At 40.3% G+C, this 16876-nt stretch overlaps 2 protein-coding genes across 5 annotated transcripts in view; one reads left to right on the plus strand and one right to left on the minus strand.

The window, feature by feature from the left end:
- SNX27 (sorting nexin 27) overlaps positions 1–16876 on the minus strand; it is an 85312-nt gene that overhangs the window by 25944 nt on the left and 42492 nt on the right. For all 4 annotated transcript variants that reach the window (XM_033415646.2, XM_033415647.2, XM_004285216.4 and 1 more), the window contains 3 exons: positions 5475–5667; positions 3804–3868; positions 1887–1991 (listed from right to left, as the gene is read on the minus strand). In XM_033415646.2, coding sequence (XP_033271537.1) covers positions 1887–1991; positions 3804–3868; positions 5475–5667 — 363 coding nt within the window. The remainder of the gene's footprint in view (positions 1–1886; positions 1992–3803; positions 3869–5474; positions 5668–16876) is intronic.
- Positions 9630–11988, plus strand: LOC101282049 (protein FAM117A-like). The gene is given in 4 exon segments (XM_033415649.2): positions 9630–10205; positions 10208–10947; positions 10949–10985; positions 10988–11988. Coding segments are annotated over 4 exon segments (1356 nt in total). The 5' UTR covers positions 9630–9676; the 3' UTR covers positions 11038–11988.

A 16876-nucleotide genomic window follows, 5' to 3' on the forward strand; every position in this document is an offset into this window, starting at 1 on the left:
TGAAAGAAAAAGTTAGGCCTTGCTAGAGAAGTATTGAAAATGAAACAAAACATCAATAAGCTATATAAAATTAATGTTTTCCTTGCAATCAATCCACCATTTTATAATTTCTGAAATACCTCAGATCCTGTACATATCCTTTGCCATGGTATACAGTAAATATTTTGGGGGTAAAGTTTTTGTTTGACACAAAGGAGAAATAAGTACTAATATCCAGAAACCCACTAGTCTCCCTGAAAATCTTGATCAAATCAGGATTAAAGACCAATGAAAAGGCCTAAAAGAAACAATTATACCCAGCACCCGGATCATGATCTTTAAATATCATTCCTCACTGAAAGTAAAGACTCCTTGGGGAAATGACTCATTCAAGATCTAGTATAGGAAATATACAAAGATGAGCCCAGAGCATCTTGTTCTACCAAAAAGCAAGGATGCTATCATAAACAAATGGGTTGCACCACAAAAATACAGGAGCAGACGTGAAGGAGATTCCACTGACCAAAGACAGAACAATGTGAGCACCAAAAAGAATATATGTTCTTGATTAAATCATACTGAGTATCTAAAAAGCCACATGACACTAAAAAAATAATTATCTCATTGGACATCACTGGAATCAGCTAGGGCATTGATCCTTTATGCCAAAAACTGGCAATAAAAGGGAAGAATTAAATATTTATCCCCCTTTTCCTATAAACTGTATTTCAGGATACTAAATAGCCTCAGTTGATAAGGGAAAGTTCTTTACAGAAGAATTCTAGTTAATAAATGTGAAGAAATGAGAAAATTGGAAAATCAGCATTTTGCAACCCTTAATGAAATCACTGGTTAGGACAGTAATCATCAGTGATACACTTATTGGATAAAAGATCAGTGAAGAACTTAACAATGGAGACATCAGGTTATTACCATGTAAACCTACTGATTAATCACTAAAAGTAAATAACCAGATATTGTGTTCCTCCGGTTGAGAAGCAATATGAAGTATATAGCACCGATTATGAAGTATTCTCATCAAAAAGCTGAACCTGAATCTAATCAAGCCTCTAGAGAAAAATTCCATTTATAGAAAATATAAGTAGACAGAAAGGCATATTAAATGACACAAATAGACAAAAGAAGCAAACAAATAAATTCAGAATGTGGGACATTCCACAGGACACAGACCCAATTTCTGCAATAAAACAATAACATAAGGGAAAAAAGTTGGGGAAGGGAAGGGAAGGCAGACTACTCTATATTAAAACAAACATAAAAACCAAATGTTTTTTAAGGACATAAGGACCTTGTTTAGATCCAAATTATAACAAATCAACTGTTAAAAATCATTTTTAGACAATTGGGAAAACTTGACTATGGATTTATTATTAGTTAATACCATGGAAGTAGTTAATTTTTTAGGTTTGATAATGGCTTTGTGATTATGTAAGAGGAACATCCATATTTTTTAGAGATGTATACTGAAATATACACAGGTCAAAAAACATGGAATTTGCTTTAAAATATTTAAACAAAGGAAAAGGAAAAAAGGATATATAACACAAATGTGGCAAAATCTTGAGGATTATTAAATATGAGTGATGAGTACATGGAGTTTCACTGTACTATTCTATTTTCACATACATTAGAAAGTCTTTTACAATTAAAAAGAGGGGGTGCTAATCACAACCATTACAACCTGGGGATATTTATTGTATCTTTCTTTCAAGGAGGACAAAGTACTTCCACGTTAATAATCATAACATCAACAGCAGCAGCTAACATTTAATAAATTTATTACATGCCAGATACTCCAAGCTCCTTATATGTATTAACTCATTTAATCTATCTTTCTTAGTTTTAAACCAACCAATGTCAAGCCTACTTGTTCAAGTTTAATTTACCTGATATACTTGGTCTGTAGTACTGTTCTTTTTAACCCTGACTGTAACTGTTGTTCCATCTGGTAATGCTACTCTCAGCTCTACGTCAGACACACCATTGTAGTTCTGGGGAAAAGGCAGAAAAAGAATTAATTAAAAAAAAAAAAAGAATTTATGACCCAGTATATCCTCATTCTCCTTGCAACATGCTAGCTAAACAACCTAAACTTGTGATAGAAAGAAAGTGAGTTCCAATGAAAAGGGGAAAAAAGACATAAGTCAATACATTTCAAGTCATAAAGCTGACTTTAGGCTGCAGCAGAAGTTAACCTTTAAGATGAACAGGGAGGAAAGAAATATGTTGAACCCAACGTGTTCATATCTCAAAACAGAAAACTTGTGTGAATCAGTCTAGGTCAAACACAGATAAGATTTTTGGCTTACTTTCAAACATTCAGAACTCACAAATGAGAAAAGAAAACAACCAAAAGCAGTAGTTTCAACAAATATTCTCTGGTTTTAAATGGTTACGCATGCTAGATTGGCTCAAGAGGTATCCTAAGTTCCTTTCTGAACCCTGAAATAATCATGACACCTTTGAAAGGAAAAATTGATGAAACTCAGGAATCTGAGTTAGTCTGATGTCCAATTTTCTTCTAGCAAAGAGTAAACAATTCTTATCCTCCTTAATTCGAAAGAAGTCTTTCTCTCTTACTGCTTTTGAAAATTAACACATTCCTCTAACAAATTTGTGACCTTGTAATTTTTATTACAGAGAAACAACTATTTAGAAACAAGTCCATCTTCATTTACCACTTTAAAAAAACTACTATTCATTGCCTAAAACCATCCTAAGCATTACTTTGTTATAAAAGCCCTTGTCTGTAAGAAACTTATAATCTACCTGGGGAAATAAAACATATACATATAAAATAATTAGTGGATGACACACTATTTAATACAGCAGCATTACATAGTCATTCTTCTATTTAATTAATATTTATTAAGCACCTACAAAATGCCTGACATTGTGGTAAGGCACTGGGAATATAAAGATGTTCAAGATTTAGCTCTTGTTCTGAAGATCTAATGTACAGCGTGGTGATCATAGTTAACAATACTATATTCTATATTTGAAATTTGCTAAGGGGGTAGATCTGAAGTGAAGAAAGGAAGGAAGGAAAGAAGAGAAAAGGGAGGAGGAAATGGTAATGAGATGATGGATAGGTTAGTTAACTTGATTATGGTGATCATTTCACAATGTATACAGATATCAAAACATCAAGTTGTACACCTTAATATATACAATTCATATTTGACAATTATATTCAAAAAGCTGAAAAAAAAAGATTTAGCTCTTACCTACAGGTAGCTCATGATCTAGTAAAGTAAAATTATAAAGGGATCATCTGACTATATGTATAAAAAATTAGAGGGCTTCCCTGGTGGCGCAGTGGTTGAGAGTCCGCCTGCCGATGCAGGGGACACGGGTTCGTGCCCCGGTCCGGGAAGATCCCACATGCCGCGGAGCGGCTAGGCCCGTGAGACACAGCCACTGAGCCTGCACATCCGGAGCCTGTGCTCCGCAACGGGAGAGGCCACAACAGTGAGAGGCCCGCGTATCACAAAAAAAAAAAAAAAAAAAAAAAAATTAGAGACTGAGATAGCAACAAGGTGATAATTATGTGTACTGACTGCAGAAGTTCTTGGTGGAATGAAAAATCAATGTGTATCCCTTGAATATCAGGGGAGGCTTCAAAGAGAAGGTGGACCTAGCACTAGGTCTTGAAGGATAAGCAGGACACATAACAAAAGGAAGTTGAAAAAATAGTCATTTAGAGAATTTATGGCAATTCAATCCATCATCGATATCTTTAATTTATTTTCCCCCACAAGGAGCCAAGAGGTAAATAGTCACTATAGTGGGTATTCACCTACCTCATCTGATTCTGATAAGAATTCCTGCATGATGTCACTCTCACCAATGACTCGTATTGAGCACACTATAGAAAACAAAGACAGAATCTGGCATGAGGCCCTAAAATCAAGAATATAAAGTCAAGAACATATCAAGGTTTAAGTATAAATCATCATTAGCAGGCAGTGCTGAGGTAGTATGCCATCCCTGACACATGATATTTTACGGCACAACAAACATTTATATAAATATGAACCAGAACAGAGGAATAATAGACGTACAAAGATGTAGCTTATTAAAAATATTAAACATAGACAAAGGAAGTTACCTGTAAAAGAGAAATAAAAGTTCAGTAAATCTAACTTTGCTGTCTTCTGTTAACTATTAATAAGCTAGACAATAGAGCAAGGGTAAGGTCAATTAGGAATAAACACAAAATTAAAATACAAAGAAAAATATCTATTTGGCCTAGGAGCAGGCCAGTAAGAGAATCATAAGCATTTAAAGCCACTTTGGAAAAAAATGGGTAGGTAATCAAGTATTAAGCTGAGCACATCTTCTCATCTTCTCACCTCACTAACTTTAACTTCAAAACAACTACAACTAAAAAAAAGAGAGAGAAAGGGAGAAGGAAGGAAAAGAAAACAGGCAGGTAGGTAGGTAATCATCTATATCTAAGAGAGTTAATTTCCTAACATTCTCCTGAGGATAATAAATTACACTGCTGATTTTACTTCATTTTATTAAAAAAAAATTGTACTCTTTCTCATTTCCCAAAGGCTGTGTTAGGAGGCCATTCCATGTTAGAGAAAAGCTAAAAATAGATGAAGTTTAACTACCTTCTATGGGGGAAATGGTTTTTCTTCAGGGATAAAGCTCTCTACCAAAGTTTAAAAAAAATTCAACTAGGTCAATTAGTTCTTCTACAAGGACACAGAATTATTAAATACCACATAAGACCATTATTCTGTTAAATTAGTATTTTAAAGAAAAGCCTATTGCATGCCTAGCAAATTATGTAACTATAACGTAGCAAAACAAGGTCTCTTCTCTGAGCCACAAACTGAACCATCTTATTCAGGAGATCTGTGTCATTTCTCCCTGCCTTTCTAGACAAACTTTTCAGCATCCACATCCAAAGACTCCTAATGTATTGTTTGGAGGTCCTGAGATAACAAATAAGTTTTAATATTTCTACCTATAACCTACTTAGAAAAAGGGAACATTAGCTTACCTACAACTCATCAAACCTATCCATGGACACGTGTAAGAGGAATAAGGAATTTTCAAGTAGGACATGCCAGTGAACCAAAATCACTTTCATAAAAATGTCTTAAATACTGCCCATCTAGTTCCCAAATCAATTTAGCATGTTGCTGAGTCTGTATATGTTTGCTGTGTGCAAAAATATAACGCTACAAATAAATAAAGGTCCTTAATGCATCAAAAAATAATTATGCATTTTTCTGTTGTTGTTAAGTGTTTGGCGAGTCAATAAAATAGGCTATTAATTGCTGTACTGAACATTTTACTCTTGGCTTCAAAGCTCAGATCATTCAACACCTAAGTCAAAAACCTGATTTACTTTCACTGTTGAGTTTCAGGAAACTTAGCTATGCAGTTTAGGAGCTGCAATATATACCTAGACCCTATTTTTACTCAAGATAGTAGAGTTTAATAGGCTGGCTTACCTTTTTCTAGATATTCTTCCAACCCCCGACGTCGGGCATCTAATTGCTGTTCTGATAAAGAGAATGGCCACTTCCCTGGAAGTCGGGGAAATGTAAAGTTGGCAAACTCTCTCTTCAGGTTCTGGTGTAGGATGGCAAACTCCCGGTACCGCTTAGAACACAACTGCCTCCCTGCCATGTAAACATTGTATACCTGGTGAGGGTGAAGAACAAAAAAAAGCCTACTTACTGCAAATTAAATCACAGAATCACCTACAGTCAGGCTCAGATTGATACCGGTTAGGTATATTCTGATACACACTTAACAGAGAATATATGTTCAAGGTCACTGTAAAACAAGATTTACTTTTAATAAAGATGCCTGAAATTATATGTACAAAAGAGGGCTACTGCCTTCAGGGGGCCCATGATCTTATTTTTGATATTACAATTACCTCCAACACATTGTTTTAAATATCTTCAGAGGCAATTACCAGATTTTAAGGGTAGATTTTATTTTCAGAAAGTGAAAGATCATTCAAAGCCAATGTGGTAAGTAAAGTGAATGAACAAGCAGGCAAATTTGGAGAGAGATGTAAAAAATTAGAATTGATTATAAAGCAATGTGACTAATATTTGTGTGTGAACCACACTTCCAAAGACAAGATCTAAAACTGATGTAAGCAATAGTGACATTTTTGTTACCAAATAGATCATTTTTGCAAAAACTCCTTTCCTGAAGTCAGATATCCCTAGTTTTGTTCTTCTCCCTTCCATCATTAAAACAGGGTTAACAAAAAGTTGAAGAATAAATGTACTCTAAGGACCTCCTCATATAAACAGTTAATAATCCTCATAAAGAAATAGGTAGAGGGACTTCCCTGGTGGTCCAGTGGGTAAGACTCTGAGCTCCCAATGCAGGGGCCCTGGATTCAATCCCTGGTCGGGGAACTAGATCCTGCATGCATGCCACAACTGAGAGTTCACATGCCATGACTAAGAGTCCGCATGCCACAAATAAGGAGTCCGCACGCCACAACTAAGGAGTCCACACACCATAACTAAGAAGCCCACATGCCGCAACTATGAGCCTGCATGCCGCAACTTACAGATCCCGCATGCCACAACTTAAAAGATCCCGCATGCCACAACAAAGATCCCACGTGCCACAACTAAGACCCAGCACAGACTAAATAAATAAATAAATATTTTAAAAATAAAAAAGAAATAGGTAGAGATTTCTGTCTACTGTTCACAGATGCATGCCAAACTTCTAGAACAGGGCCTGGCACACAGTAGGCACTCAGTAAATATTTGATGAAGAAATGAATGTATGTATGTGTAATTCTTAAATATGTGTCCTCATAAAGGAAAGTGGTGGGATGCATAATCCAAAAACATCAAATAATCTAAGTTACTTTGTATTCTCAGAACATATCAAATTATGCAGAGATGGGAAAATTAGCCCCAAATCACATTTACTGGCTTAGCAAAAATCATTCAAAAATTTAAATGTGCACAAAATAGGTCATCTACTCATGTAATCAAGACTTAGTCACTGAGCATAGAGAACAGACTGGTGGTTGCCAAGGGGGAGGGGGTTGGGGGAGGGATAGAGTGGGAGGTGGGTGTTAGCAGATGTAAGCTTTTATACACAGAATGGATAAACAACAAGGTCCTACTGTACAGCACAGAGAACTATATTCAATATCCTATGATAAACCATAATGGAAAAGAATACAAAAAAACGTATATTTATGTATAACTGAATCACTTTGCTGTGCAGCAGTAATTAGCACAATATGGTAAATCAACGATACTTCAATTTAATAAATAAATCAATAAAGACTTAGTCACTGAGAATGTATACACCAAAGCCCTTCCTTCAATCTCAGGAAGAATCTTTTCCATGCTTCTGTGATTTAGGAAGTATAAATTAAATGCAACAATAATTTAAAAACTCCTCTCTCACAACTCTCCTCCTATGATCCCTCCCCTACTTGAAAGCAAAGCCTCTAACCACTATCAAATAGTGTCCAGGGATGAGTATGATCCTGATCAATGAGTTTTCTTCTTATAATTATCGCTCAAATTTATAACTGATTGTAATGAATCACACATATTACCAAGTATTCCTTCTTAAGTACAAAAGCATTAAAAGGAAAACAGTCTTCCCCTCAGACAAGACCACACATTCTCTTAAGGGCAGGCAGTCTCAAGAAAGTCTTATTCAGTCAACCTGGTCTTATATACTTACTTCTCAAACTAAACTTCCCAAATTTCTCAAGAACATCATCATTCCTTTGCTTAAAAAGCAAGTCTACAACCCTACTGGTGTTAAAAATCAGTCTGAGTTCCTCACACAAGGAAGGAAGGAAGGGAGTAAAGCTAGCTTAGTGGCATTGGTGAATTAGTATTCCCCAATGTCTTTTTCCAGGGAAGAGTAGACTAGGTCTTTGATAACACACAGAAAGACTATGACTGGATTTCCTCAATGATGATGACTTGAGTGATCGCAAGTCTAGAAAAACATTTCCTAGGGTAGAAAGAACCCTACAACTTGAGAGGCCTTTGTGACAATTTCAATCCTAAAATTTCAGTTTCTTATAAGGTGAGAAGAGTAACATCAAATAGCCTCTCACCACCCACCTCTTTCCACTTAAATGTGAAGTCAAAGGGAACAGAACTATAAATAGGATGCCTGACAGTTCAGTAATACTTTAATGCAGGTAGGAATGGCTTCCAAAAGAGCCAAACCGTTGTTGTTTTTTTAATAGACCTTTATTGGAGGATAACTGCTTCATAATACTGTTAGTTTCTGTTGTACAACAAAGTGAATCAGTCATATGCATACATATATCCCCATATCCCCTCCCTCTTGAGCCTCCCTCCCATCCTCCCTATCCCACATTTCTAGGTCATCTCAAAGCACTGAACTGATCTCCCTGTGCTATGCTGCTGCTTCCCATAACTATTTTACATTCAGTAGTGTATATATGTCGATGCTAATCTCACTTCGCCCCAGCTTCCCCCTCCGCCCTGTGTCCTCAAGTCCATTCTCTATGTCTACATCTTTATTCCTGCCCTGTCACTAGGTTCATCAGTACCATTCTTTTTTTTTTGAATTCCATATATATATATATGTGTTAGCATACGGTATTTGTTTTTCTCTTTCTTACTTCACTCTATGAGACTGAAGTATGAGACTCTAGGTCCATCCACCTCACTAAAAATAATTCAATTTCATTTCTTTTTATGGCTGAGTAATATTCCATTGTATATATATGCCATATCTTCTTTAACCATTCATCTGTCGATGGACATTTAGGTTGCTTCCATGTCCTGGCTATTATAAATAGTGCTGCAATGAACATTGTGGTACATGTCTCTTTTTGAATTATGGTTTTCTCAGGCTAAAACACTGATGAAAGAAATCAAAGATGACATAAACAGATGGAGAAATATACCATGTTCTTGGATTGGAAGAATCAATATTGTGAAAATGACTGTACTACCCAAATCAACCTACAGATTCAATGCAATCCCTATCAAACTACCAATGGCACTCTTCACAGAATTAGAACAAAAAATTTTACAATTCGTATGGAAACACAAACTGTTTGTAAGTTAACTGTGCTTATTAGCAAATGAGAAACATACAAAAAGAGATCACAACAGACTACTTTGTTCTTCACTTGCCCTTAAAATTAACCAAGATCCATTAGCATCCATTTCCCTGGTTTGGACACACTCATTTGCAAAGAAAATGACTGACTCCCTGCTGAATCAACTCATGAATGTCCATGATCCATGAGAAACGACCATGGTCTCATTACAAATGAAAATATCCGTCAAAAAATATATTCTCTGGACTTGAAGGAAGATTATCAAATAGGAACTAAAGATATACACAGGCTGACAGTGCTTCTAGAATTTTTCCACCTTAATGTAAACCCTCAGACTGGCTGGCTCATACATGGAATTAGATGATGTTTGTCAAGCTTGCGATAGCACGCTGAATTTAGTGATCACTGGTCACTGCCTTCTCCAACTGACCATATCCTACAAAACTTCAAAAGTTAGAATATTCATACAGATGGGCAAGAGGCACATGAAAAGATGCTCAACATCACTAATTATTAGAGAAATGCAAATCAAAACTACAATGAGAGTGTGGGGCTCGCTGTGGGGCCGAGGCAGGCCAGCAGTCAGGCGGGCGGGCGATGGCGGGGGCCGCAGTGGGCGGCAGAGGCGGAGGTGCCTGGGGGCCAGGGCACGGAGGGGCAGGGGGCCTCCGGCGGGGCTGCTCTCCCCCAGCCCCCGCCGGCTTTCCCCGGGCTGGGCTGCAGCCGCTCAGGGCCACCGTCCCTTTCCAGCTGCAGCAGCCGCACCAGCGCCGGGACGGGAGTGGCCGCGCAGCCAGCATCCCGTGTTCCGTGGCCCCAGAAAAGCCAGTGTGTAGGCCTTAGCCACCCCAGGTACGGCGTACATTCTCCCTGGACACCATCCTCAGCTCCTACCTTCTGGGCCAGTGGCCACGAGATGCTGATGGGGCCTTCACCTGCTGTACCAATGACAAGGCCACCCAGACCCCCCTGTCCTGGCAAGAGCTTGAAGGTGAGCGGGCCAGCTCGTGTACACACAAGCGCTCAGCGTCCTGGGGCAGCACAGACCACCGAAAAGAGATTACCAAGTTGAAGCAACAGCTGCAGAGGACAAAGCTTAGCCGCAGCGGGAAAGAGAAGGAGCGGGGCTCCCCCTCCAAGGGGACCATGCTGTGCGGGGAGCACTGAGGGCGTCCCCTCCCAGCTTCCCCTCAGGGTCCTCTGTCCTGCGACTGAGCCCCTGCCTGCACCGGAGCCTGGAAGGGCTCAACCAAGAGCTGGAGGAGGTGTTTGTGAAAGAGCAGGGTGAGGAGGAGCTGCTGCGGATCCTTGAAATCCCTGACGGACACCGAGCCCCAGCTCCCCTCCAGAGCGGCAGCTGTGATCATCCCCTCCTCCTCCTGGAGCCTGGAAACCTTGCCAGCTCTCCCTCCATGCCCCTGGCATCCCCCCAGCCTTCTGGCCAGACTGGCCGTGAGGAACACCAGGGTGCAGCCGAGGAGCTGACGTCCATCCCCAGTGACAAAGCTTCCCCTCCAGGCCACCCAGCCTTCCTTGAAGAGGGCAGCCCATCTCCAGTCCTTGCCTTTGCCGCCTCCCCTCGGCCCAATCACAGCTACATCTTCAAACGGGAACCCCCGGAAGGCTGTGAGAGACTGCGGGTGTTTGAAGAGGCCACGTCCCCAGGTCCTGACCTGGCCTTCCTGACTTCCTGTCCTGACAAGAACAAAGTCCATTTCAACCCAACCGGCTCGGCTTTCTGCCCCGTCAGCTTGATGAAGCCCCTCTTCCCCAGCATGGGCTTCATCTTCCGTAACTGCCCCTCAAGCCCGGGGTCCCCCCTTCCCCCGGCCAGCCCCAGGCCACCGCCTCGGAAGGATCCAGAGGCCCCCCAAGGCCTCCTCGCTGCCATTCGAGTCTTGGCAGCGCCCCCACCGTCAGAAGAGCCTGCGCTTTTCCAGAGCTCCCTGGTGGTCTGAGGGCCCCACCCCCACTTCACCATGGAGACCAGAGCCTTGGTGGCAGGCCCCTCCCGAGCTCCCCTGAGATGAGGGATGAAGGAGCCCTTCCCTCCTGGCCTTTGAGCACTTTCATTTATTGTGTCAAAGCCCTGGGTCCTCTTTCCGATGGACCCCTGCCCCTTCGAATGTGAGGGGACCTGCCTCCTCCACTAGAAGCTGGGCAGCTCACAAGTCACACCCGTGTTCTTGTCACCCCCTCACTTGGTGGAAAACTCAACCAGAAGGTCTTGGGTCCCCCACCCCTGGGTGTGAGTCCAAAGGACAGTGTATGGGGCCCATGTCTTTATCATGGAGCAAGTTGGCCATGATTAAAGGAGAGGGGACACCACAGATTTCCTTACCTCTCCTCCCCAGACACAGATGAGGAGACCCGAATAGATTCCCCGATCCTCTCAGTCCCATCCCCCTACCTCCCTCTCATTGGAGGAGCTGACCAAAGCAGCTCGAAACGGCCATAACACTTGACCAATCCAGCTGCTGGCAGAGGGGGAACCAAGCGTTTTCCTAAGTGGCATTTTCATCTCGCTTTCACCCTAAGATTGTCTTAAGCAGCAGCCCAGCCTGCCCAGCCCCAGGTGGGTAGTAGGGGAGAGGGAGAACTGGCATTCCTCCGGGTGGCAAATGGTGACTCTCCACCCTCCACCTGCCCCAGGACTGGGCTGGATTAGAAAAATGCCTATTTTTCTTGTATCGATGTAGAAACTCTATTTTCCCCCAAAGACACTATTTTTGCAGCTGTTTGAAGTCTGTATATTTTCCATACTGCAGAGCTTACACAAAATCGAAGAAGAATGTTAATGTTCAAGTTTTATTATTCTGTGTTTAGAAGTTGTGTTTTTTTGTTTGTTTTTTGCAGATCTTGGTGTTAATAGACCAAATAAATAAGTATTCCCAGGGGAAAAAAAAAAACTACAATGAGGTATCACCTCATGCCAGTCAGAATGGCTATCATCAAAAAATCTAGAAACAATAAATGCTGGCAAGGGTGTGGTGAAAAGGGAACCCTCCTGCACTGTTGGTGAGAATGTAAATTGATACAACCACTATGGAAAACAGTATGGAGGTTCCTTAAAAAACTAAAAATAGAACTACCATATGACCCAGCAATCCCACTACTGGACATATACACAGAGAAAACCATAATTCAAAAAGAGACATGTACCACAATGTTCACTGCAGCACTATTTACAATAACCAGGACATGGAAGCAACCTAAATGTCCATCGACAGATGAATGGATAAAGAAGATGTGGCACATATATACAATGGAATATTACTTAGCCGTAAAAAGAAACGAAATTGAGTTATTTGTAGTGAGGTGGATGGACCCATAGTCTGTCATACAGCGTGAAGTAAGTCAGAAGGAGAAAAACAAATACCATATTCTAACACATATATATGGAATATAAAAAAAAAAAAAAAAAGGTACTGATGAACCTAGTTGCAGGGCAGGATTAAAGATGTAGACATAGAGAATGGACTTGAGGACACAGGGTGGGAGGGGGAAGCTGGGGCACAGTGAGATTAGCATCAACATATATACACTACCAAATGTAAAACAGTTATGGTAAGCAGCAGCACAGGGAGCACAGGGAGATCAGCTCGGTGATTTGCGATGACCTAGAAGGGTGGGATAGGGAGGATGGGAGGGAGGCTCAAGAGGGAGGGCATATGGGGACATATGTATGCATATGGCTGATTCACTTTGGTGTGCAACAGAAACTAACACAGTATTGTGAAGTAATTATACTCCAATAAAGATCTATTAAAAAAAAAGTTAGAATGTTCAGATTGCAAAGCCAGCTTCCAAGGGTAACAAGTTACAGTCCTCCTGAGATACTCTTTGCTGAGTTAGACCCCAATAAGGGAAAAGGAATGAATTACGAGTGGGCAAAGTGTACAACCTATCTCTGATCAGTGATCTAATTTTGTCTCTCTGGATTCTGCAAGTCAAAGTTTCAAACTTCAGCTTTGAAATAATTTCCAAATTTCTCAATATGTAAATGTTGAAAATCCACGCCATGCCATTTCTCTCTTTATCCTCATGAATTAATTCTATGGAATGAATGCCAGAAGACAGTAACTGATAAATTCTCACAATAGCACAAACCACTGAAGGGAAAGCAATTCTAGTAATATCTGGGCTCTGTATTCAATAGCAAAACCCAAAATTCCAGATATCAGAGATCTTTATTTTGTTGCTTCCTTAATCCCCACCTACAGATTTCTTAAGGCTTTTAAATGGTAACATCTCATTCTATGTAGGATCTGAATATTAAAATGTTCTCACTTTCTCAAACCTCTAGTAACCAACAGGAATTGTGCTACTGAACACACAGAAGAGACTCTCCTTATACAATGCAAAAGTGATTAGAAAAAAAGAATGATGACAATTTGGCCATGACAACATCACCCAAGTTCTGCTTACAAATGTCAAATAGACCCTGATCTAGTCCATGCTATTGATCTGAATGAATCTTCAATGTACATTATGATCAACAAATTGTTTCCAATGCTACCTTGCCATTTAATCTTGTTTTTAGCTGAAAATTCATCTTCAAAAGGACACATTATTTGCTATTCATAAGCTGCTTATAATAGCAAAAGGAGATACAGCTAGCTGATTTCTGGGTGAAAGGTGTAAGATCCTTAACTAAGGGATTCTTCCCAAATACTGAAGTATTTAGGCTTCTTCTTGGAAAGAAAAAAGCAAAAGGAAACAACATGATCCTAAAGAACTTAGGTTTAGTGTGTATGTGTGTGTGTGTGTGTGTGTATGTGTTTTCCCTAATGTGGGTCATAAATGGTATCTATTTTCTTTATTTGGACCTCAGGCGTACAGAACTGGATTAATCACAATCCTTGGTTCATAACACAGTCTCATTTTGGCAAACTCTTTGTTTGGATATTTAATTTGGTTATTTTTATTTTACTTTTATTTTTTATTTTTTTGACCATGCCATACATCATGTGGGATCTTAGTTCCCCAACCAGGGATTGAACCTGTGCCACCTACAGTGGAAGCGCAGAGTCTTAACCACTGGACCACCACGAAAGTCCCAATTTAGTTATTTTTAACATTGTGAAAAGCAAACTAAAAGCTAAGACCTTGACAAAAACATTTCTAACCATATAGTCTCTGCCTCCTTCACCCTATCTCCCTGTTTCTCTAACTCCCAAAATTATTATGCTCAACCATGTTTCGTTATTCCCTTGTTTTTTTTTATAGTTTTTTCCTGCATTTATATGTAATCCTTATATTTTTTATTTTAATTTTTGAAGGGTATTTTAGTTTTATGAAAAGGCTATCATGCAGAATGAGGCCTTTTGGGACTTATTTTTTCACTTAGTCTCATCCACAACGTTATATATCTTTGTTGTTTATTCTGTTGTATACAACACTTCGTTGTTTCGCTTTTCAAAAATCTGTTCTGTTGATGGGTATTCAGGTTGTTTCTGGGTTTTACTACTTCTTAGTTTTGGCTATTATGAACAATGCTGCTATGAACATTTGTGCATATGTCCCCTGTAGTACATATATAAGAGATTCTCCTGGGTATACCCTACAAGAGGAACTGCAGAGTTATAAGGTATGTGAATATTCAACCTAAGGAGATAATGCCAAACTGTAAGCTAAAGCAGTTACATCAATTTTTACTCCTTTCAGTAATAATATAAAAAGATCCTCTTAATTTTTGCCAGTGGAATGGGTATGAAAAGATTTCTCACTATGGTCCTAATTTACATTTCCATGATTAGTAATGATGCTGATCATCACCTCTCCATATATTTATTGGCCAGCTGCCCAGGGATCCAGCCCCACCTACCAGTGGGTCAATATCAACTCTGGGAAACCCTGGGCCCCACAGCCAGCGAAGTCAGGAACTGGCCCCACTCACCAGCAGGCTGACACCAGCCCCAGAACCTTCCCAGGACATGGCCCCACCCACCAGTCACTGGCAACTTCTGCACTAGGCAAGGCCTGGCAACCAACCTGATCAGGGGCCACCCATGCTTACCAAGGCACCCACAGTAGTCAGCCTGACACAACAGAAGGGCCCATGCAGCCCACATAGATGGCACCCCTAAAGCATAGAGGTCTGGTGACCAGAGGGGAGTATGCTGCTGGCCCATAGGCATTTCCTACATAAGGCCACTTCTCCACGATCAGGAAACATACCAACCTACCAAATACATAGAAATAAGAACACAGAATTTGGCAAAATGAGGCGATAGAGGAATATGTTCCAAACAAAGAAACAAGACAAAACCCTAGAAGAAGAACTAAGTGAAATGGAGATAAGCAATTTATGCAATAGAGTTCAAGGTAATGATCATAAAAATGTTCAAAGAACTTTGGAGAAGACTGGATGAACACAGTGAGAAGTTAGAAGTTTCTAACAAAGAGTTAGAAAATATAAAGAAGAACCAAACCGAGATGAAAAATACAATAACTAAAATTAAAAATACACTAGAAGGATTCAACAGGAGATTAGATGATACAGAGGAATGGATCAGAAAACTGGAAGACAGAGTGGAGGAAATCACTCAAGCTGAACAGAAAAAAAGGACAAATAATTTTTAAAAATGAGGACAGTTTAAGACACCTCTAGGACAACATCAAGCTTATAACATTCACATAACAGGGGTCCCAGAAGGAGAAGAGAGAGAAAAAGGTGCAGAGAACGTATTAGAAGACATAATAGCTAAAAACTTCCCTAACTTGGGAAAGAAAGCAGACATCCATATCCAGGAAGCACAGAGAGTCCCAAACAAGATCAACCCAAAGAGGACCACACCAAGACACATTGTAATTAAAATAGCAAAAATTAAAGATAAAGAGAGAATATTAAAAGCAGCAAGGGAAAAGCAACTAGTTATGCACAAGGGAACTCCCATAAGGCTATCAGTTGACTTTTCAGCAGAAACTCTGCAGGCCAGAAGGGAGTGGCACAATATATTTACAGTGATGAAAAGAAAAAACCTGCAACCAAGAATACTCTACCTGGTAAATTATTCAATAATTTGAATAATTATTCAAATCATTCAGATTTGAAGGAGAAATCAAAAGTTTTACAGACAGGAAAAAGCTGAAAGAGTTTAGCACCATGAAATCAACTTTACAAGAAATGTTAAAGGGATGTCTCTATGCGGAAAAGACCACAACTAGAAAGAAGGAATTATGAAAGGAAAAATCTCGTTGGTAAAGGCAAACATACAATGAAGGTAGTTGATCAGCTACTTATAAAGCTAGTAGGAAGGTTAAAAGACAAAAGTATCGTAATCATCAATATCACAATAAGCAGTTAATGGATACACACACCAAAAAAGGATGTACAAGATGATGCTAAAAACAGTAAACGTGGGCTTCCCTGGTGGCGCAGTGGTTGGGAGTCCGCCTGCCGATGCAGGGGACGCGGGTTCGTGCCCCAGTCCGGAAGGATCCCACATGCCGCGGAGTGGCTGGGCCCGTGAGCCATGGCCACTGAGCCTGCGCGTCCGGAGCCTGTGCTCCGCAATGGGAGAGGCCACAACAGTGAGAGGCCCGCGTACCGCAAAAAAAAAAACAAAAAAAACAGTAAACGTGGTTCTTCCTAGGTGGTGCAGTGGTTGAGAGTCAGCCTGCCGATGCAGGGAACACGGGTTCGTGCAGCAGTCTGGGAAGATCCCACATGCTGCGGAGCGGCTGGGCCCGTGAGCCATGGCCACTGAGCCTGCACGTCCGGAGCCTGTGCTCCGCAATGGGAGAGGCCACAACAGTGAGAGGCCCACGTACCGCAAAAAAAAAAAACAGTAA

The sequence above is a fragment of the Orcinus orca genome, chromosome 1 (assembly GCF_937001465.1).
Source record: "Orcinus orca chromosome 1, mOrcOrc1.1, whole genome shotgun sequence".
NCBI classification, from domain to species: Eukaryota; Metazoa; Chordata; class Mammalia; order Artiodactyla; family Delphinidae; genus Orcinus; species Orcinus orca.